Below are 22,554 nucleotides of genomic sequence, written 5' to 3'. Positions count from 1 at the left end.
TTTTTCAAGCCGCACATACAGCCCATTTTTTGATGCAGCCTCCCCTTCACACACACACCAACCACTGTCAGAGGATGGAAGATTTTTTGGCCCAGCCCCCATCCCTACCTAAGTCACCAACTAATGGCCACCCAGTCTCTGAACACCTGTTGGGAGTCTGCTGCATGATGAAGTCCTGATGCCTCCACTACTTACTACGGCAAGAACCATAACCTGTCTCAACCTCCGAGGTTCGTGCGAAGATTTCAGCTGAAAGCTGTCCAAAGCACTGTGCAAACGGAAGTTACTCGATTGCTGGGCAGCTCTGCCTTGATGACTGCATCCTCAGAGCGCGCCAAACCCTGCCTCCCCACAGCCTTCCCTACTGATGCCGGTGAGCGGGGAGAAGGGCTGACCTGGGGCATTCAGGGCTGGGAGGATGGTGCGCAAACCTTGGGGCATTCCCCCATCCCCGCGCCTACCGGTGTCCTCGGGGAGTCTCGCCACCCGGCCGGGGAGACTCGGGCCTGGTCACCTGCTCCAAACTCAAAGCACAGCGCTCAGGAGAAGGCGGGCCCCAGCAGCAGCCCCTCCCCTCCCTTCCCCTCGTCTCCCCCTACTTCGCCCTCCCCTCCCAGCAGCGCAGGCAGGGCACGCCCCCTCCCCCAGATTCACCAATCGGCGTCCCGAGCGGCGCCGGTGGCGCAGGGGGCTCTGGTCAGTAACCAATTAGCGCCGGGGCCCGAGGCGGCGCTTCGCCCGCCCCCTCGCAGAATGAAAGTCGTCCGCAGCTGGCTCGCCTGGCGCAGCGCGCGGGGCGCGGGAGCTGCGCGGGCCGGAGCGGAGCGCGCGCACTGCCCGCCCGCCCCCGGCGCGCCCGCCTCCGCTCCGCCTCCGTCCGAGGCGCGGACGAGGAGGCCGGGGCGGGGTAGCGCAGGGGGCAGGGCGGTGGCAGCGGGGCCGAGGGGGGGGGTGTGTGTGGTGGGGTGGGGGGGGGTGGACGGGGAGGAGCGGGGCCCGATAAAAGGCTGCGAGGCGGCCCCACCCCGCGGCAGGTCGGCGGGCAGGCTCGGCGCTCCCCTTCCGTCCGGCCCGCGCGGGTCGCGGGGAGGCGGTGCGCGCGGCCCGCAGCCCGCCCATGGAGGCTTTCCCTTGGGCGCCCCGCTCGCCCAGCCGCGGCCGCGCCCCCCCGCCCATGGCGCTCGTGCCCAGCGCCCGCTACGTGAGCGCCCAGGACCCGGCGCACCCTCAGCCCTTCAGCTCGTGGAACGACTACCTGGGGCTCGCCACGCTCATCACCAAGGCGGTGGACGGCGAGCCGCGCTTTGGCTGCGCCCGCGGCGGGGACGGCGGCGGCGGCGGCACCTCCCCGCCCTCCTCCTCCTCCTCGTCCTGCTGCTCCCCCCACGCGGGGACCGGGCTCGGGGCGCTGGTGCCGGCGCTGGGGCCGCCCGATTACGAGGACGACGACGACGACAGCGACGAGCCTGGGTCCCGGGGCCACTACCTGGGCGGCGCGCTGGAGCTGCGCGCCCTGGAGCTGTGCGCCGCGGGCCCCGCCGAGGCCGGGCTGCTGGAGGAGCGCTTCGCCGAGCTGAGCCCGTTCGCGGGTCGCGCCGCCGCCGTGCTGCTGGGCTGCGCGCCCGCCGCTGCAGCCACGACCGCCGCCGAGGTGGCGCCGCGCGAGGAGCGGGCCCCGGCGTGGGCGGCCGAGCCCCGGCTGCACGCCGCCTCCGGGGCGGCGGCCGCCCGACTGCTCAAGCCCGAGCTGCAGGTGTGCGTGTTCTGCCGGAACAACAAGGAGGCGGTGGCGCTCTACACCACCCACATTCTGAAGGGACCCGACGGGCGAGTGCTGTGCCCGGTGCTGCGCCGCTACACGTGTCCCCTGTGCGGCGCCAGCGGCGACAACGCGCACACGATCAAGTACTGCCCGCTCTCCAAAGTGCCGCCGCCGCCCGCCGCCCGCCCGCCGCCGCGCAGCGCCAGGGACTGCCAGCCCGGGAAGAAGCCGCGCTGACGGCCTGGGCTCCGGTCTGCTGCCACCTGACGCCACCAGGGTCCCCGCCTGCCCGCTCTCATTTTCGGTCTGCGCACCAGCTTCCCCTCGCTGCTGGAGAGGCGTGGAGCTCGGCAGTTGGCTCCACTGGGGAGGTCTTGTTTTTGTTTTTGTTTTTGAAAGCAAGCCGGCCGTTCGGAGAGTACTTTCCTGTCGAAGAGCGATTGAGACTAGACGCTACAATTTTGATTTGTTTATCTCTGGTTTCTAGTTTGTGCACATCCAGACGGTGAAGGCTGGGTGTGTTTCCCACTACCTGAAATCTGGCAACTTAATGGCGCTGTTTATTTACTGTATACGTCGATCTATTTTAAATGCGCATCAGTATGAATTGTCTCAATCTAATCTCGGATGTTTAATTTTATGGAGGCACTTTACTAGGTCTAGAATATTTTTTTAAAAGCCTCATAACTGAATTGAAAACTGGCGATTTTATGGAATGTCGGCAAAATGACTATTTTATTGTTTGGAAACAATATTTCTTAGTTGTCCTTAATCAGTTACTCTAATTCCAGGTGAAGCAAGCCCCTGGCAGCATCACCCTTTTGAGAAGTGAAGGTTTAGTAAACTTCCCAGTATTAATTTGTGTGGGTATTCCCTCCTTGTGGCTTGTTTCAGACTCAGCTGGAGGTATAAAAATGCACAATCTGTAGCAGGTAGAATACAGCTCCTTATCTTTTATGTACCAGATCTTTTTATTACTAAACTAGCAACTAGCATTTCCACCTTGGAAATTTGTGCCAAGTTATAATCCTGTTGTGTATACACTTGGAAATTGGTGCTGTTTAAAAACTTGACTTGTGTATTTATACAGTAACAGTATATGAATTCATTTATCTTGCCTATAACTTTGCTACTTGGCCTTTTGTCCATGCACCCACCTCCCCATTTCCAGTTCTTTAAAAACATTTGTGACATTAAGATCAAAAGGGAACAGTATTAATTCACCCTGCTCCATTTCAGAGTTCCCAAATAGCAGAAAGCTCCTTGCAGCTGTAGCCTCTCAAACTGAATGGAAGATGCTATCCTGAGCTCTGGAAGGCTAATGTAACAACCTGTGTTCAAGAAGGTTCCACTATGGGCTTTGTCTGGCTTTAGGGAGCAAGCCGTCCTCAAACCAGAATAAGCGCTGAAGGAATTAAATTGTGGAGTGGGGATTGAAGACAAACACAGCTTCCCCTGTGCTCCCTTTTTCCCTAGAAGACCCTAGTCTGTTTCTGGAATCCCACCACTTACCACAAAGGAGATTAGGCCCTATCCTTAGACACAACGTTCCTAACCCTAACTTTAGCTCCCACCCTCATTTATAGCCATGCCAGATGCCACACCATGGCTTGTAGCTACCATCAGGACAGATACAGGAGGCAAAAATGGAAATGAATTAGGATGAATGCATATGAAATGTACAAAATACATCACTATCTGAAAATGCCAGCAAGAGACTTAGTCATATGAATACAGATTCAAGTTGCAGAGCTCAGCTCCTTTAGACTGCTTTTGTATCAAACAGCTAACTTCCTCCACAGCAAATTGGCTTGAACACTCCTTTGAGGATACAAAGAGAGTCAGAGGTAAATAATACTGGAAGACTGAGCCTTTTTGGTCAAAGGGAGGGATGACAGAACAAACGGGAGAGGGGCAGGTAGACAGTACATTGGCCAAGAGAAAATCCATGCCTGCTAGTCCAGCCCCAGAACACAGAACTCCGGATGTGACCAGTCTTAAACTCAAGGAGCTTAATAAAACCATGTGATTATTCTCTTTTGTTGTGCTAGAAATATACCGGTTTAATTTTGGTCTTGGGGACTTGTCAGGTCATAGAATTCCTGTTACCTCTCCTACTTCCTTTTCGAAGAGCACTACAATGTATTCCCCAGCTTAGAAGGACTAAGCAGGCAACTACTTTGTATTTTCAAAGAGCCAAACTGTTACACTGTGTTTCTGGGTGTCAGGCACATGGCTTTGACATGTTCAATATGAGAATCCCTCAGTGATGAGAAGTGCCTAATAGAGTTTGATACTGATACCACCACAGTTTTACCAGCAACCATCACGTTTCATTCATCTGAAACACACTAATATCAGCCCCCCTCAAATTCGCCTGTTTTCCACCTAACGTTAAAACACTGGGGGTTAGAGCATGCACAGAGTATTACTACAGTTAATCTTCTAGAGATCTCTTAGGGAAAGTATACTAACCACACTCTAACGTACTTAAGAGGAGCAAGCCTAGAACTCTCAATCTAAAACTTTAAGTACTTGCAAAAAATTAAATTTAGGGTGCGGGGCACCTGGCTGGTTCCATGATAAAGCATGTCACTCTTGCACTGGGGAGTTGTAAATCTGAGCCCCACGTTGGCAAGTTGACTTTACTTAATTAAAAAAAAAAAATTCGAGTAAGAGAGAACCCCAAGTTTTAAAAGTAAAAAAAAAAAAAAAAATAGTGTGACAAAGTTACCTTGTTTTTATAAGAATATATTTGGCTAAAAACAAAACATAAGGAAGCCTCGAAAGCACTTCACCAGCTGTGCAGGTAGACTAGCTTACCTTGCCTATCCTTTTCTATAGACACATTTGCAGTGAGTGGCTTTTTATTTCTTTGGAAATTAATTTTCCTACGCAGTCCTTTTTGGAAAGTGCAGAATTAACTTTGATTACAACTTTTGGCCTAAACTGTAAGCCAAAATTGGCTAATTTAAAATTATACTACAAATAGGTCTACCTCAAAGGAAAAGACAGGGAAGTTTCAGTGTTAGTCCTCACTTTCTAGTCTGTGCTTAGCCACATGAGAAACATTCCTGCATTCCTTCCTGTGTCCAGTATCTATGTTAATTAGACTTGTAAGATTAGAAATTAATCTAGTCAAAATGTCTTTGGTTAAAAAAAAACAACACAGGTCAAGCACATAAAAGCATCCCCACACATAGCCACATTACCACCTCTTTCTGGAAGCCAGTAAGGACAACTAGGGGGATGTAGAGTCTTTTCTGGGCCACTGTCTCCACCCTCAGATCCACATGTATTAACTGCAATGGCGTTCCTGTTTAAAAATGCAGAAGCCGCTGGGAACATGACATTCTACACACAGTGAGTAGGCTGGATTGAACATCCGAAGTTTCCTTTGACACATGTGAATACTGGGGGACGGAGGGGAAGGCTGTGAGGCCTTCAATAGAAACTTCAAGAGCTGGACCACAAAGCAGCAGCAGACTCTTCTGCCCCCATCCTGTGCTTGGGATTCCAACTCCTAGGACAAAGAACTTGGGGGCATAATATTTACCTGGGAAAGGGTCCTGGCAGGAAGGGTACGTTTGCAGACTAACCTAACCATCAGACATACATCCATAACTCACCTAAAAAATCAGCTTAAATGAACGGTCCCCTGGGGCCCTCAGTGCTGTCCTATTTCTAATGAAAGGGGAGACTCAGCAGGTTACTGCCCCAAGTTTTGTCATTTATTAAAAAGAGCAGGCCCTCCCCTCAAAGACCTTTTAAGATTTCCACTCATTTGAAATACTAGTTATTAAGAAACTGAATGTTGAAAAAAGGGGGTTTCTGTCACTGGTAATATCAAACAGAAAAGGCTGCATCTAATAATTTAAGTAAAAAAAGTATCAATACTCCCTCTTCTGGCCTTACTATAGCTGTACCAACAAGTGTTCTCACCACCACCCGATACTGGAAATAATTTGCGTACCTGCAGCCACTATTAATTTGCTACTAACATTCTCTGAAATTATATTTTTTCTAATTTCAGGGGAATACCCAAAATAGTAAAACACCCACCTACCCACACCCTATGTATACAAGCTCACAGAGAGGACAGCATTACAAGGAAACTAAGGGATTCCTTAATTAAGGAAGGAAACATCCTAGTCATGTTTTTCTATTTGAGTTATTTTCTTTGATTCTAAATGCTGAGACATTTAATGGCAACAAAAAAAATTTTTCAAAACAAACTCAACTGGAAATGCAAACTCACCACAGTAAGTACAACACTTTGACTGTAACTACAAATCAACACTAAAACAAATTCTGTAAGTATTTTATTTATCATTGAAGAAAAAACACAGCAGCAAGTTCTGTGTTGGCTTCAATAAAACCAAATAGTTAATCTTTGACATAGCTACGACACTCCAAAATTGAAGTCAACACAGTCATTACTACAAATTACTTGTTGAAAGACTCTATCCTGAAGAGAAAGGAAATTAGGAAAAAGAATTTAAACAATTCCTCCAAACCACACATTTATAAATATTGTCATATTTAAAATGCTTGAAAGGCATGAATTCTCCATTAATGGAAAAGCAGTTTGCTACTGGCAACAGAAAAAACTCAGCAATAGTTTTACCAAATGCTTTAAAATTTAAAAGCTGTAACTGTTTTGGATTCACACTTGAGTAGTATTCTTGTCATTACAACAATGACTGCAAATTGCTTTATACTCACCTCTCAAATCTACAGAAAATCCCACTGTATCCAATGTTTGTAATGTTTACTGCACTTATAGTGAGCCTAAAAACTTTCTAAATGTAGTTAATATAGTAAATACCTCAAAATACCTAGAGGTATGTCTCCACCGCTAATGATGTGGGAGTCATTTCAGCCCCTGCTTTTGAAGACTCTTCAAATACATTTTCTATAACAGAACCATACCTCATTCCAAATCAATAAAGTATTTCAAAAACAAAAGAGAAAGATCAGTTCTATACCAAGATACAGGTGTTACTCCATACCTGACGGGTTCACATTTTAAATTTATTTTTTAGTTTTTCTTTTTTGTAAACAAATGATTGATGAAATAATGCAACACCTTAAATTCCAGAAAATGGCCTGGCTGTCCAACCTCCTGTGGACACAGTGCACGATCAATCTATTATAGAGGATTAATATAAGTTCATGCTTTTTGTGTTATGGTGAGACAACATTAAAGAATCCAATTTAGACTGGTTGAAGCACAAGTATAATAATCCTTGAATGTGATCAAACCTATGTGAGACATGAGTTTGAATCCATTATCTTTGAGATTTAACGTCGTACCGTGGTCCATCCATCTTCATCAGTCTCGTTTTTAGTACGACGAAGAGATTCTCTATCTTTCTCAGCTCTCCATGAGGCCTTCTCTTTTTCACCTTCTCTTTCCCTGTCCCGGTCTCTTTCTCGGTCTCTTGAAAGAGCGGGGGGAGGAACACGACGAGGGGCTTCCCGCTCTTCTGCCCGCTCATCTTTCCTGTCATCAGCACGCCTCCAAGAACTTGCTAAAAAGTTTAATTAAAAGAAAAAGAGAGTAAAGTTTGTACCATATTGTACTGGCTCAGACTAAACAGAACTTCAGCAAAAGGAATGCCTCCAATTACTAAGAAATCCTGTACTGTAGAAGTAATGATACAGAATCCCCATTTAAAAAAAAACAATAAAACCTAAATATATGTTAATCATTTTGATACAATTTTTGGCAAATCCTTCAAAATAACAGACTTAAGAGATATAATTCAGGGGCGCCTGGGTGGCTCAGTGGGTTAAAGCCTCTGCCTTTGGCTTAGGTCATGATCTCAGGGTTCTGGGATCGAGCTGCGCGTCGGGCTCTCTGCTTGGCGGGGAGCTTGCTTCCCCAACCCCTCCCACCTGCTTGTGATCTCTGTCAAATAAATAAAATCTTAAAAAAAAAAGAGAGAGAGAGAGAGATAACTCAAATTTGCCAACAAGAACAAACCACTGGCCTGGGAGGTGTTCTAATTGTCACAATAATTTAAGACAAGGTAACAAAAAATCTGAATGAAAATTTTAAAATAAAAAAAACCTTTTGGCTCTTGTTAAAGAAATCATAATACCAAAATGGCCATTAGCATATTTTTCTTTACAGGTATAAGAAAAACCCTTGTAATCCCCCTGTACAAATGAAAAAAGTTTGTGAGGTCACTACTTAGTTAAGTGCAACGGCCATTTTCAACTTTAAAAGTTTTTTTTTTTTTTTAACTCAAGTTTCAACTATCACAATTTCAGAGTAAGAATTTTTTACACTTTATGCTTATCTACCAAGATCTTACTTTTAAACAACTGACAAACTGTTTCCTAGTTACATAAACTTCTAAAGCAATATATACTGCTTACCCTCCAATTAGCCTAGTACTATACTTTCAATTTAGGTATGAGCTACTTTACAGAGGGACTACGAAATTTATGAGAACAGTGAATTTTTTTTTTAATTTATTTATTATTTGAGAGGGAGAGAGGAAGCGAGCTGGGGTGAGGGGGAAATGGGTGGGAGGGAATCTCAAGCAGACTCATGGCTGGGCGTGGAGTCCCCATGTGAGGCTCCAACTCACAACCTCAAAATCATGACCTGAGCCAAAATCAAGAGTGAGACACTTAACTGACGAGCCACATCCAGAGAACTGTGAAATCTAAACTGAATGTTCACTATCTTATTTTTGATGTTTGTAAGAACAGATGAGGTAGTAAAACCACCAATTTCCTGAGATCATGGTTTCCCAATAGTCAGTGACGTGCCCAACATCCATACCTTCTTCACGCTCGGATCGGAGAGGAGGTCCTCTTCTGTCTCGATCATCTCGCCTTTCCCTTAGATCACGGCGATCATCTCTCTCCCGACGACGGTCATCCCGATCCCTATCTTCACGGCGATTTGAATCTCTCCAGCTCGAAGACTCTTCCGCTGGTCCTCTTCTCCAGCCTCCTTCATCCCTGGAGCCATTCAAAATGACATGTTAAGTTCTGTCGTCAGACTCCAGACAGCACATCCAAGCTGGTGCTCAGAGAGTTTACAAATGGAACCGGGATGACCTTTAAATTTCTAACTTGATCTCAATCTGGTGCCTCAGGTGTAGAGGCTGAGCAAGAACACCTGGACCTGTGCTGAACAGCATGGCAACCACTACTTGTATGCAGCCACTTAAATACAATTAACTGAATCAGAATCAAGACGTTCTGTCAGTAGCACTAACCACACTCCAAATGTGCTTGCTGGCTACCACACTGGGACCTGCAGAGTGTGCTTTCATCCTCACAGAAAACGGCACTGAACAGTGCTGGTCCAGAGCCATCAGCACAAAGCAACTCAGGTCAGAAGGAGCAAGTCAGAACTGTTACCGCTAATAAAAGTCAAGGAGCTTTTAATAATTGAAGGGCTCTAAAACTGAGTAACTAAACCACAGGGGAAAGGCAATGGACTCGCAAAGATACCTGTAGAACTAGAGTCCTACCCACCTGCAGACAGCCACCCAGTGTCAGCCTCACCTTCTCAACTTTGTTAAGAGAGGAACGTTCAATTGAGGCACGAGGCACACCATTTCTCGAGACTACATGGTTTCCCAGAGAATTTAAGAGACTCCTAACTGTAATTCCACAAAGAGTTCCAAAGCAAACCTAGGTCGTCTGAAGCGATCCTCTCGATCCCCATCTCGCTCTCTGTCCCGTTCTCGCTCTCTCTCTCGGTCCCTTTCTTTCTCTGGGTCCTTGTCATTTTCATCACGATCCTGGTTTTCTCTCTCTCTCTCTTTTTCCCTATCCCATTCACGTTCTTCTGATGGTCTCGATTCTCGAGGTGGACCCCAACTCTCTTCTCTGGCTTTTTCTTTTTCTCTCCATCCACCTGTTTTTATTTTAGAAAAAAAAGAAAAACATTTTTATACTCAAGGAACTCAGATTAGTAACAATGAATAGATATATGAATGCTGACATTAATATCACCACTGCAGGTGCTAATTTAAGACACTACAAACCTCATTTAAAAGAAAACTAAAGGGACACCTGGGTGGCTCAGTGGGTTAAAGCCAGTGCCTTTGGCTCAGGTCATGATCCCAGAGTCCTGGGATCAAGCCCCACATCGGGCTCTCTGCTCAGCGGGGCGCGCCTGCTTCTCCCCCTGCCTGCTCTGCCTGTTCTGCCTGCAGCTCTGTGCTTCTATTCTCTGAGAAATAAGTAAACTCTTAAAAAAGAGAGAGAAAAAAAACTAAAGCTATTTACCTTACTTTACAGAATCACCAGCTCCTATTTATGACTACCTACCACTGTTTCTCGAACATAAAGGGAGGACCATGTAAGACAGGGGACATTTACATAGTCTGGGTTGAGTGTTACATGTGCTGAGATTTCAGATGTTAAGAATCTGTTCTGATAGTAAACAGACAACTCATTTTAAACAAAAAACCTAAAGAGTCAGGGGTAAGAGCCAGATCTCTGAGAGAGCACCCCAATTTTAAGTTCATTCACATCCTACATTTTCAAAATTACGTATTATCAAAATTACATATTAACAATAACTTTCTTTTCTATTCTTGCTCTCCATCACTTACCACCCATGCAATCATGGGACAAAGATAAATCCTTTGACCACTTTCTCTCACTTAGACATGGGATGCCCAAATCAAGGAACTTCATACATATGCACCAAAAGGCCAAAGGGAGCAGATATAAATGAAAATCTGTTGCAAAGTTAATTACTGTCGCGCTATAATTGTATAACCATGTGCCACAGCACTACTCTAAACCTTCTGTGTGTATGAACTCATTTAACCCTAGCCACAGTTTTGAGCTACACAGATCCCATACCTGCTAATTTACCTACTTGCTGAAACGTGTCTGCAAATCATCCACAGACACCTGGGAACTCTGCCACCCCCACATTCGTGCAGAGCCATCAGGTACTTGAGCCGCCCGCAGAGCACGTTCACAGTAGAGGCTGAACAAGGTAACGCTCTGCTGCATGCTGCAGTTCTCATACTTTAAAGCAAGTACCCTTCTGGTGGTCTGTTTAGTGACAGGTTTTCACATTTTCTTGCATTGTTGGGGATTTCACTGTTCCAAAGGGCCCTCAGGCACTGTGCTCAAGTGCTGCTTGTCTAGTGTCCCAAGCACAAGAAGGCAGTGGATGTGCCGTACAGGAAAAATACTCATGTTAGAGAAGCTCCATTCAGAAGCTACAGCGCCACTGGCCATGAGTTCAATGTCAATGAACCGACAACGTGTATTAAATGAGGTTATCTTTAAAACAGAAACGCACAAAGGTCACGTTCATTGGTTGACAGGAATTTTGTGACCAGAGACCTTATGAGAACAGTAATGGTTCAGTTATTCATAGCAACTTCACATAAAACATTTATCGTGACTTAGTAAGAATCTATGACACTGTTCTTCCCACTTCAACAAGAACAGGAAAGTCACACAGCCAGACAGTGGGATCAACTGAGACCAGGAGAGACAGAAATATAAGACAGAAACACAAAAGGCAAGGGAAGGAGGCTACTCGTTGAAATCTTCGTGCGGAATGGATTACTCTGGCTACTGCACCAAGATGAGACCTGGGAGTGGGGAGCCTGTGGAGACCAGTAGCAGCAAGAGTTCAAGGAAGGAATGATGGCGGCTCAGACCCAAGTACGTGCAAGGGGAAAAGAGAAGTGGGCAGATCTGAAGAACATTAAAAAGGTAGAACTGAACTAAATGAAACATTTAACACAAAAGGATGTAAGAGGGCAAAGGGGTCCCAGACCCCTTAACTTATACAATCAGATGGACAGTGGTAGCCCTTAAGAGACGGGTGTGGGTGAGAATTGTTTCAAAAGGTTGAATGTGACGTGTCACAGACACTTCTACATAGGAATGTCCTATGTGCAACATGCAGCTGGAAACATGGGTCTGAAGGTAAGCAAAGAAGGCACCTGGAGAAGACGGTACTACAAATCAGTAAAAATATGAAAAGATGAGCAGGCCCAAGACTGAGAAAGAAAGAAACTGAGCTCTTCCCATAAGAATAACCCAGGGTGGGCGCCTGGGTGGCTCAGTTTGTTAAGCAACTGCCTTTGGCTCAGGTCATGATGCTGGTGTCCCGGGATCGAGTCCCACCATCAGGCTCCCAGCTCCAAGGGGAGTCTGCTTCTCCCTCTGACTTTCTCCCCTCTCATGCGCTCTCTCAAATAAATAAATAAAATCTTAAAAAAAAAAAGAACCCCATGGTTGACAGGAGTGCAAGACAAATATTCAGTAAGTAATTATTTCATTATTTATGTGAGAATGCTGGTCTAGGACAGAACCAGAGGAACACCAATACTTGAGCGATAGGCATGGGAACAAGAGCCCTCATAGGAGTCAACAGGCAGAAAGAAAACAAAGTGCGTATCACTAAAGGAGAAAAAGGAGTAAAATTCTTTAACTTCTCTTGGTGTGTGGGACATGGAAGTCAAACTCTGAACATAAAAATCACTGCACAGATAACCAAGGAAAGATAAAAGACCCATCTATCTGGAAACGAATAATAATACAGCCTGACTGCTGTCAGACATAATTAAAATTTCACATTTTTAGCTGAAAAGTAACTATTTATTTAGATATCTAAATGTAACCAGTCATCTGAGAGGACCCCTATTTGAAATAACCTGGTATCAACTACAGAACAGTGATTAGCTCATGTAAGATTTCACTCTCTATTTGTAAAACACATCAGATTCTATGGAGCATCTAAGCAAGTTTACTGAATACCAAAATTTTACCTGGCTTGACAAATGGTCTCCAGGGACCAGGTCTTGAGTCATCACCCCTTCTGGGAATCCGATCGTCATCCGTGTTTCTCCAAGGCCCCCGGTCATCATCTGCACCACGCCTAGAAATTCTGTCATCATCAGCACTCCTCCAAGGTCCTCGGTCATCATCCAGCCCACGCCTGGGACCCCGGTCATCATCCATGCCCCGCCTGGGACCCCGGTCGTCATCAGCATTACGCCAGGAAGACCGCTCATCATCTGCACCTCCTCGCCGTGGCCCCCGGTCCTCATCCATCCCACGTCTTGGTCCTCTGTCCTCATCAGCTGTTCGCCAACTTCCTCTGTCCTCATCCAGTCCCCGTCTAGGTGGTCTATCATCATCTGCGTGACGCCAGCTCCCCCGATCTTCATCACCCATTCGTCTGGGAGGCCTGTCGTCATCTGCATTACGCCAGGAAGGCCGGTCGTCATCTGCCCCACGGCGAGAGAACCGGTCTTCATCAAGACCACGTCTAGGACCTCTGTCATCATCCATGCCACGCCGGGGAACGCGATCATCATCTGGTCTAACAGAAGACTCTCTCTCTTCCTCATCTCCCAAACGCCTTGGTCGATCTTCCTCTCTTCTATGAGGCCTTTCCTCATCCCGCCCCTCTCCACGTCTCCACTCCCTACAGAGCAACAAGGCAAACATCTTTAAGAGTCCATTTTCTTAAAAGCACATGATTTGGGGGGGATTATTTCTCTCCCTTTTAAAAACCACTCTTCAGCCTAAACTCATTATTCCTACTCCTCAAAGAGTATGTGTTCCTGATAAAAAAAAATAACACAATATAAAATCTTACACATCAAGAAATCAGGCAGACAACTGCCTTAAAAAGTTATCTAACTGTACTTTGTAAGAAGCATCCCATTTCTAAATCTATTACTATGGCCTTTCAAAATTTAATTTCTGTGTAAGACTTATGACCAGCAATCTTGTTTATCATGAGCAGTCACTTTTAAAGGATGGTTCAATCTACTTAAGAAATTTAAAGAAAAAGGAAAATACGCTCTAGAACTGTCCATTCTTACTGTAATCTCTACAGCACTCAGGGAACAAAAAAATCTGAAGCATATATTTGTCAAAATATTTAGAAGTCGGTAATTACAGCATTGTTGAAGTAAACTATGAAAAATATTTCAGTAACAGACATGCACACAGTTCTTCATGATTCTCCTTTCCCCAACTCCACAAAATAAACCAAACTTAAAAACTGTGATAAGGTATTATATAGGACCTATGACTAATTAATACTATTTTCCTCGATTCTACTTACTTCTCTGGTGGGCCTCTTCTCCACTCGGAATCTACTTCAGGTCCTTTCCTCCATGTGCCTTCTGAATCTCTATCTCCCCAACGAGAGTCCTACATTCACCAAAGTTAACGTGAGGCACTACAATGGCAACACTTATTACAACTACTGGTATTACCACTTACATCAATCTTAAGCCCTTAAATATAAACAAGTTTTAAAGTTGTTTCTTTTTTAATCTTAAGTCAGAGTGACAGTACAGTGAAACTGGCATTCTCACTTATTCTGAGTGACTTTATAAATGAATAAAATACCACCTGAAAGTAATCTGACCCCCACCCGCCCTCTGGAATTACTAAAATATCTACAGATCTCCTCTGACCTCAAATTTTCCTTTTGAGATTATGTGAAAAAAGCTCAGTGCCCTAAACGTACATCGCAGTTCCTACTAAACAGAGGTTGAACAAATGAAACGTCAAATGGGGAAGTGGTTCAATTAACAGTTATCTCCCTCTTCGAAATACTATGCTGTCATTAAAGATTATGGAAAGGGGAGATAAACACCCTTCAAGTAGAAATGTAAATGTGGTACAGTCTTTGTAGAGACCAACTGCACACAATGTTAATCACCAACACCTCTGACACAGCTTGATTGCTCCAACAAACATAACTTGAGACCACAACCAGCAATTAAGAACACTCTGGAAAATATGAAACAAGACCCAGGGCAGGGGTGGGAAGAGAAAGATAAAAATCTGACAAACTTAACAATCCCAAGCAGATGATTAAGAGATCTTCATTTAAATTTTGAAGTGTTCTGGAAACAAAACCCTCAATAACAACCAGTATAAGCTGCAGTGAAGGAAAAGAGCCAAATGGTAAGTCATCTGCCATCATAAGTGACTCTCAACTCTTGTGGTGGACGTTGTTCTAAGAGACTTTCCTGAATGGACACCGCGGGATAAAAAACACAAATGCCAATGGAACTTAGTCACCACAATGGAGGGACTGTACGTATTCAGAAGACCAAGTTTCTCCCACCCTTCACACTCTACAAATCACACTCAACAAAGAATTCAAGTTATTAGAGGTTTTCCTACAAACTAGCCCCTCAAGAGATTTTTAGGGATGGCTATGATAGCCATTAAACAAAGAAAAAGAATTCTAAAAAGTAACATGATTTAAAAAAAAAAAAAAGTAACATGATTGCCAAAAATTTTTAACTCAGTTGATAGATCAAACAGAACAGGCCCTGCTAATAAACATATAAGCTGAACAAGAATGTCAGAGAACCAGTTACAAAAGGACAAAGAGATGAAAAAAATGAAACATTAGAACAGGAAGAATAGAACTTTGAAAGGCAAATATAGACAACTTCCATCAGCTAAGGAAATTTAATCTTCTCTAAGAAAAATAAATTACATCCTCTGACTAAAAAGGCACAAGTGCCCAAAAAAGGATTAATAATATAGACTACATATACACTTAGGTGACTAGACAGAGTCTCAGCAGAATCTCTACACTCCCCTTTACCCCAAGGATAGAGAAAATTCTGAAAGTTCCCAAGGAATAAAACAGACTATCTACAGAGGTAACAAGACCAAGACTTTTATCAGCTCTCCTCCCATCCCCTGTGTACTAGGACAGTAAGCACTGTCTTGAAACTTTTGAGGGAGGATTTTGAAGGGACCAAATCACCGCACAATTTTTCAAATGGGCCGGGGTGGGGGGGGGGGGCTTTTGAGACATATACAAAGACAGCCTGGAAAAAAAACCTGAAAGGATATACAAAACCAACAAAATGTATCTGCAAAGGAGAAGAGGTGATACAGTATAAACATATATGAAACTAAAGTGTTTGCCAAGACAGCTGTACGAGTGCACTTACTGCAATGAAACCAAAGTAAAGACAAGCTCAGAAGTTTTTGTTCAGAGAAGAGGGTCTTCAAATCAATATACAGTCTGTTAAGTTTAGAAAAATTTTAGGGAACAAAAAAGTGGATGGTAATATCACTAAAAGAACACAAAAAACAAAAGTGAACTGAGAAAAGTCCTTAAAATTTGGCTTAAAGGAAGAGGTAGCAAGAACATGGAAGTAAATAAAAAGCTCCAAACTAAATGTTAAGAATAAAACCAAATACAGTCACTACCATGCTAAATATGAACGGATAAATCTAAAGATTCTCCAACTGAAAGGGAAAGGAGGGAGAGGGAGGCACAAAACAGAAATAAAATGCCAAAAATGAACAAAAGAATGGATATGCAAGAACTAAATAAAAAGAGAAACACAGAAACCCATAATCACAGCAAGTTTGCTACCTCTTTTTTTTTTTTTAACATTTTATTTGAGAGAGAGGAAGAGCAGAGCGGGAAAGGGGGAGAGAGAAGCAGACTCCCAGCTGTGCAGAGTCTGATGAAGGGCTTGATCCCAGTACCCTGAGATCATGACCTGAGCCAAAGGCAGACACTTAATCAACCACCCAGGCTCCTCAAGTTACCTCCCTTTCTTCAGAAGATGAAGTACCCATAAATTAACAGAATGTAGCAAATTAAAATAACACAACACTTCTAATTCCATAAATACCCACAGAAATTTGTGCCCAACAGAAAAAAAATACGCGTAACAACATGTTTTAGGACACAAGGGGGAAATCTATTGAATTCCAAAAAATTTGAAATTGTTCGGACCAGGGATGCTTGGGTGGCTCAGTCGGTTAAGCATCTATGCTTGGTTTCAACTCAGGTTATGATCCCAGGGTTAAATCAAGCCACATGGGACTCAGCAGGGAGTCTGCCTGTCCCTCTCCCTTCCCTTCTACCCCTTCCACCACAGGTGAACATGCACACCCTCTCTCTCAAATAAATATATATGTATTTTTAAAAGATTTTATTTATTTGTCAGAGAGAGATAGAGAGCATAAGCAGGCAGAGTGGAAGGCAGAGGCAGAGAGAGAAGCAGGCTACCCACTGACCAAGGAGCCCAATGTGGGACTCAATCCCAGGACTCCGGGATCATAATCTGAGCCGAACGCAGCTGCTTAACCGACTGAGCCACCCAGGCATCCCTAAATACATTTTTTTAAGACAATCACAGAGGACATATTCACTAATAACGAAGACGTAAAAATAAAAATTAGCAATAGGAGTAACAAAACCAAAAATCTACCCATAAACATCTTTTTTTTTTTTAACCCATAAACATCTTGAAAAGAAATCAAAGAATAGCAGGTCCTCCAATAGAATCAACAATGGTGTGACAGAGATAAAGGAATGGAGAAAGGCAGGCAAGAAATCTCCCAGCTACTCACCTCTTAACTTAGAAAGTATCTTCTCTAAGGGGGAACATGGGCACATCCATGGGAAAACAAAGAACATGCAGATAATGTCACAGAAACATGGTAAGGAAAAGACAGAGCATAGGAAGCACAGGAAGAGACAGTGACTACGAGGAAAATGGTGGCAGGTGAAGCTAATGGAAAGCAGCAAACTAGAAAGGCCTGGACTGCTAAGGCAGGTCCTCTGGCTAGAAGTACTGAGTACCAATCAAAACAGAGATGTGAAACCCAAAAGCAGGTATAATGATCAAATATGCATTATGGAAAAAAAAAAAAAATCAAGCAGGCCACAATGTAGAGGAAGGTCTGAAGCTGGGAAATGATCATAATCACGGAGAATAGTAAGGAGACCAGTAAATAATACAGGCAAAAGGAAATTCTGAATTAAGGCAGTAATGCACGAAGAGAGAGGAGAGGGAGTGTTAGATTAAAAACTCCACCATTAAGTGGGTAACGGAGTCACCAATCAGGAGGAGTCAGAGACACAAGACAGAGGGGGAACACAGGTCAGTTTTGGACATGCGTGCATATTAAGAATAAATATTCAGAGCAGCCTTTGAATCACTTGGGAATACTGGGGGTTTTTTTGAAGATTTTGTTTATTTGACGGAGATCACAAGTAGGCAGAGAGGCAGGCAGAGAGAGGGAGGAGGGGAAGCAGGCTCCCTGCTGAGCAGAGAGCCCGATGCAGGGCTCCATCCCAGGACCCTGAGACCATGACCTGAGCCTAAGGCAGAGGCTTAACCCACTGACCCATCCAGGCGCCCCCACTTGGGAATATTGTTAAAATGCAGGTTCTAATTCAGGTTTGGCACTGGGCCTGAGATTCTGCATTTTTTTTTTTTTTTAAGATTTTATTTATTCATTTGACAGACAGAAATCACAAGTAGGCAGAGAGGCAGGAAGAGAGAGAGGAGAAAGCAGGCTCTCCACGGAGCAGAGAGCCCGATGCGGGGCTCCATCCCAGGACCCTGGGATCATGACCTGAGCCGAAGGCAGAGGCTTTAACCCACTGAGCCACCCAGGCGCCCCAAGATTCTGCATTTCTAACAAGCTGCCAGGAGATGGTGAATATGCAATGCTGCAATATGCAATGGTCCACCAGACCATCTTTGAGCACCAAGAAGTTAGAGAACTCACATCATCTCTGAATTCACAGCAACCCCCTTTAAGGAAAGTAGAACAGTCCTTCCATAAACTAAAGAGTTCTTTCATCAAATAATGAAGTCTTAGAAGACTTCATTCTTACTGAGACTTCATTCTTACAGAGAAGATTCCTAAACTGAAGCCTAAAATCCCAGCTTTGCTCTAAGTCAAGTCTTATTTTCCCCCCTTAAGAACCTATTGTTGGGAAGACAAAGTAATACCAGACTTTAAGAGAGATGAATGCAATCAATTTAACACACCAAGCCCAGACACTGACATGCGCAGAGGTATATGGATCATGCCAGAGAGCCGGATGACAAACGCATCACACAGAAACAGTAACCCCTACACTCACCTTTCTAGAAAGTGGATCATCACCAAGTCTTCTCTCTTCCTCTCTGCGTCGTTCCCTTTCTTCAATTTCCAGCTCTCTTTGGCGTTTCTTCCTTTCTACTTCTTCTAATTTCTTGACCCGCTCCTGATACTCTCGGAGTTCTTCCTCGCGTCTGGCCCGTTCAGCACGCTCTCTCTCCTCACGCTCTACATAACGTAGTAGGTAGCATTATAAAGTGTGCCTCTACCTGCATCTTTCCCCTATTTGCTAGGTCTACTTTGTTGGTATTCAGCAGGCAGCATAAAGTAGAAGGAAAATTCTTTTTAGGATTTTTAAGTAGTTTATAATCAGCTAAGGGGCAAAAGATATTCAAGTAAAACAAATATTAATGCCACTCAACAAGAATAGTTTTGTAATGACAATGGAAATCCCTCCCCAACTCCTGAGCATCTGGATTTCCAGATAAAGAATCATTCGACAGATTTCATCCGCCACATGTTCCTCAATAAATGTTACAACTACATAAAATACAGAGATAAAATTAAAAAGTGATACTGTATTTTTTTTTAAGAAACACCAAAAATGTGGAAATAAGTTGGCAGAGGAAATAACATCCTCGCCTATTACAAACTTCAGGCAACTAAAGTTAGCTTCTAGTTAGTTGCAGTTAAGAAGCCAATGATCCAGGACTCCTGGGTGGCTCAGTCAGTTAAGCATCTGCTTCAGCTCAGGTTATCATCTCAGGGTCCTGGGATCCAGTCCTGCATCGGGCTCCCTGCTCAGCGGGGAGCCTGCTTCCCATTCTGCATGCTGTTCCCCCTGCTTGTGCATGCTCTCTCTCACTCTCACAAATAAATAAAATTTTTAAAAAAAGAAGCCAGTGGTCCTGGTTCCTTGTTCCTATGTTTCTGAATGTGACTACTATATTTAAATTTCTTTTTAAAGGTGCTATTTATTTGAGAGAGACAGAGTGGGCACAACCAAGGGGAGAGGCAGAGATAGAGGGAGAAGTCGACTCCCTGCTGAGCAGGGAGCCGAACGTGGAACTTGATCCTAGGGCCCTCTGATTATGACCTGAGCCAAAGTGAGATGCTTAACCTACTGAGCCACTATAAACTGAGTATTCAACCTTGCCTTATACGACCTCCAGTCATGGTCTAGAGATACCTTTTAGCATTTGTTCTTCTGCCCTCCTCTGTTCCTCCTCTTCTTTTTCTCTATGGTAGGTTATTCTGCGTTCTTCCTTACGTTGCCTTTTACGTTCTTCCAAGCGATTATGCCTTTCTTCTGCTAATCGCTCCTCAAACTGTTTAAGTTTCTCCTATTAACAGAACAGACACAAGAAAAACAAAACAAAAATCAAAAATTTTGAAGACCTACAAACTAGTTAAATTTGAAGTTTACTAAAGCACTACAAACTTCCTGAAACTTTCAAGCACAAAAACTTCCAAACGGGGGTGCCTGGTGGCTCATTCCACTTCATATTTGACTCCTGGTCGAGAAACTAAGCCCCACACTCTGCGCTGGGTATGGAGCCTGCCTGGGATTCTCTCTGCCCCCACCTCCATAAGTAAGTAAGATTTTTAAAAACTTCCAAATGACTGTGGAGCTTTTTCATGTCAAATTTTTTGAAATTTAAATTGTTGACAGCTATTTTCTACACCTACTGGGTTTGCTTATATATAAAACAAACCAAAGGATTAAATTAGGATTTAAGCGCAGAACACTTTGATCTGCCTTCTTCCTTTCTAATTCAAATAGTAAACAAGCTTGTATCAAAAGCAAATTTTATGCAGTCCACTTTCATCTTCAGAAAAATTTATTAATAGTGATGGCTGACTAATAGCCTGATTTTCAAGAACCTTTCTACTAAAATATTATTTGAATGATCACTACGAAAGGTCAAAACAGAATACACCACTGTGTTAAAGAAGAACCTTAAGGCAAAACTAAAAAGCTCATGAATAAATGTTCCCCAGAAATCAGTTAACTTCACCTCATAAACTGACTGTCGTGCCGCCTTGAGTCGCATTACAAATAAATCTCTGTCTTCAAGCATTCGTGACATTCGGTTTTTATGTTCAAGAGCCTTTTCACGTTCTAGCTGCATGGTAGTAATCTGCAAGTACATAATAAAAAGTTAAATTTCAAAGCAATCATTATCTGATTAAGTTACTCTTAATTCTTCACGGATATTCTTGAAGAATGACAAGCAGCTCCTCTGCTCCACCCATCTTGCCATAAATACGGAAATGTTACTACATCTATGCCCAATGTCCCTAGGAAGGCAATCAGGGACAGAGGATGGATGGTGGAGTCCTGGGAGCATCTGTAAGAAACTGTTTTTATTCAGGCCCAAAAGTACTGCAAATTTTTATGAAAGAAAAACTGTAACATATACCGTAAAATACTTCAGAGATAACAAGCACTACGGTTTAATGATAAAAGATATTTTCTCCCTTAAAGAAAACTGGAGGTTAAGGCAGGGTGATTGAAGGACGCCTTTCCCTTTGCACTCCAAGGGGGAAAAGGAAGGCTTCAGGGCAAAGACTACAGCAGATCATCTCAAGTACTTTATTTGGTCTGCATTCTTATTTCCCTAATTTTACATATTACCACAAAAATTCTAACTTGTGGGGCGCCTCAGTGGCTCAGTTGTTAAGCGTCTGCCTTTGGCTCAGGTCGTGATCCCAGGGTACTGGGATAGAGCCCCACACTGGGAATCCCTGCTCATCAGGGAGCCTGCTTCGCCCTCTCCCACTCCCCCTGCTTGTGTTTCCTCTCTCACTGGGTCTCTGTCAAACAAATACAATCTTTAAAAAAAAAAAAATTCTAGCTTGTGAAGAAATGCGAGGCACTGGCAAACAAAGCCCAGAATGCAAACACTCCAATGCAACCAAGAGGCTGCATCCCCCACACCAGTCCCCACAGATGTGCTGTCTATAGTTACTTTTTATTTTTAACCAGAATGGGGCCGCTACAAGCATTCGCAAAGCTTGCTTTTGAATCATTAGGGTAAATGTAACATATACTAACAAAACTACAGAAGGAACTGCCTAGTCACAAAGAAGGAACTGCCATACATTATGCAGCTCTATTTATATAAAAAGTCTAAAAAATAGGCAAATATAGAGACAGAAAGGGGACTGCTGACTACAAGAGGCCAGGTGGTGGTGGAGGAAATGGGGAATGCCTGCCGAAGTGTATGGAGCTTCTTTTGGGGTATGTTTTAAAATTAAATGGCTGTGCAATACTAAAAACCACGCACTGTACAGTTTAAATGGGAGAACTGTATGGCATGTGAATTATATGCCCATAAAGCTGCTTTTTTAGTGAACTTTTCAGCTGTCTTTTGTATTGTACAAGTTTCATTCTTTAAACTCTGTTGTGAAAATTTCCATCTGCCGACCAATCTGTTAGTACGCAGCCATTAAAGCACCATCCCTGGCTAAAGAACACAAAATAATCATGGTTTTGAAACCATGGCCCCGTTACTGGCAGAGGACTTAATTACGGTTTATGGCCTATGAATGTCACAGTAACCAAGACCCTTACTCGTTCTTCTTCCTGTTGTTCCCACAGATCCATGTCTTTTATCCTCTGCTCCTCGTAAGCGCTCTTGATCAACGGGATCTCCTCCAGGCGTTTAGCTCTTTCAAAATAGTCAATCTGAATGACATGAAAACAAATGTAGTTTAAAGGAAATTTTTGTTAATCTGGCACGTTAAGTTTATCAACAGCCAGTTCTTCCACCTACCTTCTTCTCTTGATTTTTCAGGCGCTCCTGAAGCTCCTTCTTTTCTTTCTCCAGCTGTTCAACCTGTTTCGCCATGATGAAATCCGGATCCAACTCTTCAAGATCCTGAAAGGATTACAAATGCACAATCGCTAAGAAGAATACAAGAGAAAT

At 43.9% G+C, this 22,554-nt stretch overlaps 2 protein-coding genes across 2 annotated transcripts in view; one reads left to right on the top strand and one right to left on the bottom strand.

Moving 5' to 3' along the window:
• Positions 1-1,117: 1,117 nt before the first annotated feature.
• NANOS1 (nanos C2HC-type zinc finger 1) lies at positions 1,118-3,793 on the top strand (the record flags this gene model as incomplete). Its single annotated transcript, XM_080823044.1, has 1 exon — positions 1,118-3,793. One exon carries the CDS (start codon positions 1,118-1,120, stop codon positions 1,997-1,999), a length of 882 nt encoding a protein of 293 aa, XP_080679170.1. The 3' UTR covers positions 2,000-3,793.
• Positions 3,794-6,069: 2,276 nt separating this feature from the next.
• EIF3A (eukaryotic translation initiation factor 3 subunit A) overlaps positions 6,070-22,554 on the bottom strand; it is a 38,256-nt gene continuing 21,771 nt past the window's right edge. Inside the window, exons 13-22 of the mRNA XM_080823240.1 lie at positions 22,402-22,506; positions 22,200-22,313; positions 20,641-20,763; positions 19,812-19,965; positions 18,666-18,850; positions 13,854-13,942; positions 12,544-13,205; positions 9,425-9,650; positions 8,562-8,743; positions 6,070-7,296 (exon numbers count right to left, since the gene is read on the bottom strand). Coding sequence (XP_080679366.1) covers positions 7,067-7,296; positions 8,562-8,743; positions 9,425-9,650; positions 12,544-13,205; positions 13,854-13,942; positions 18,666-18,850; positions 19,812-19,965; positions 20,641-20,763; positions 22,200-22,313; positions 22,402-22,506 — 2,070 coding nt within the window. The 3' untranslated portion in view covers positions 6,070-7,066. The remainder of the gene's footprint in view (positions 7,297-8,561; positions 8,744-9,424; positions 9,651-12,543; positions 13,206-13,853; positions 13,943-18,665; positions 18,851-19,811; positions 19,966-20,640; positions 20,764-22,199; positions 22,314-22,401; positions 22,507-22,554) is intronic.

This window comes from Martes martes (genome assembly GCF_963455335.1).
Source record: "Martes martes genome assembly, chromosome: 14".
Taxonomy (NCBI): Eukaryota; Metazoa; Chordata; class Mammalia; order Carnivora; family Mustelidae; genus Martes; species Martes martes.
The sequence above is the reverse complement of the archived record's forward strand: the minus strand, read 5'-3'. Positions and strand labels throughout refer to the sequence as shown.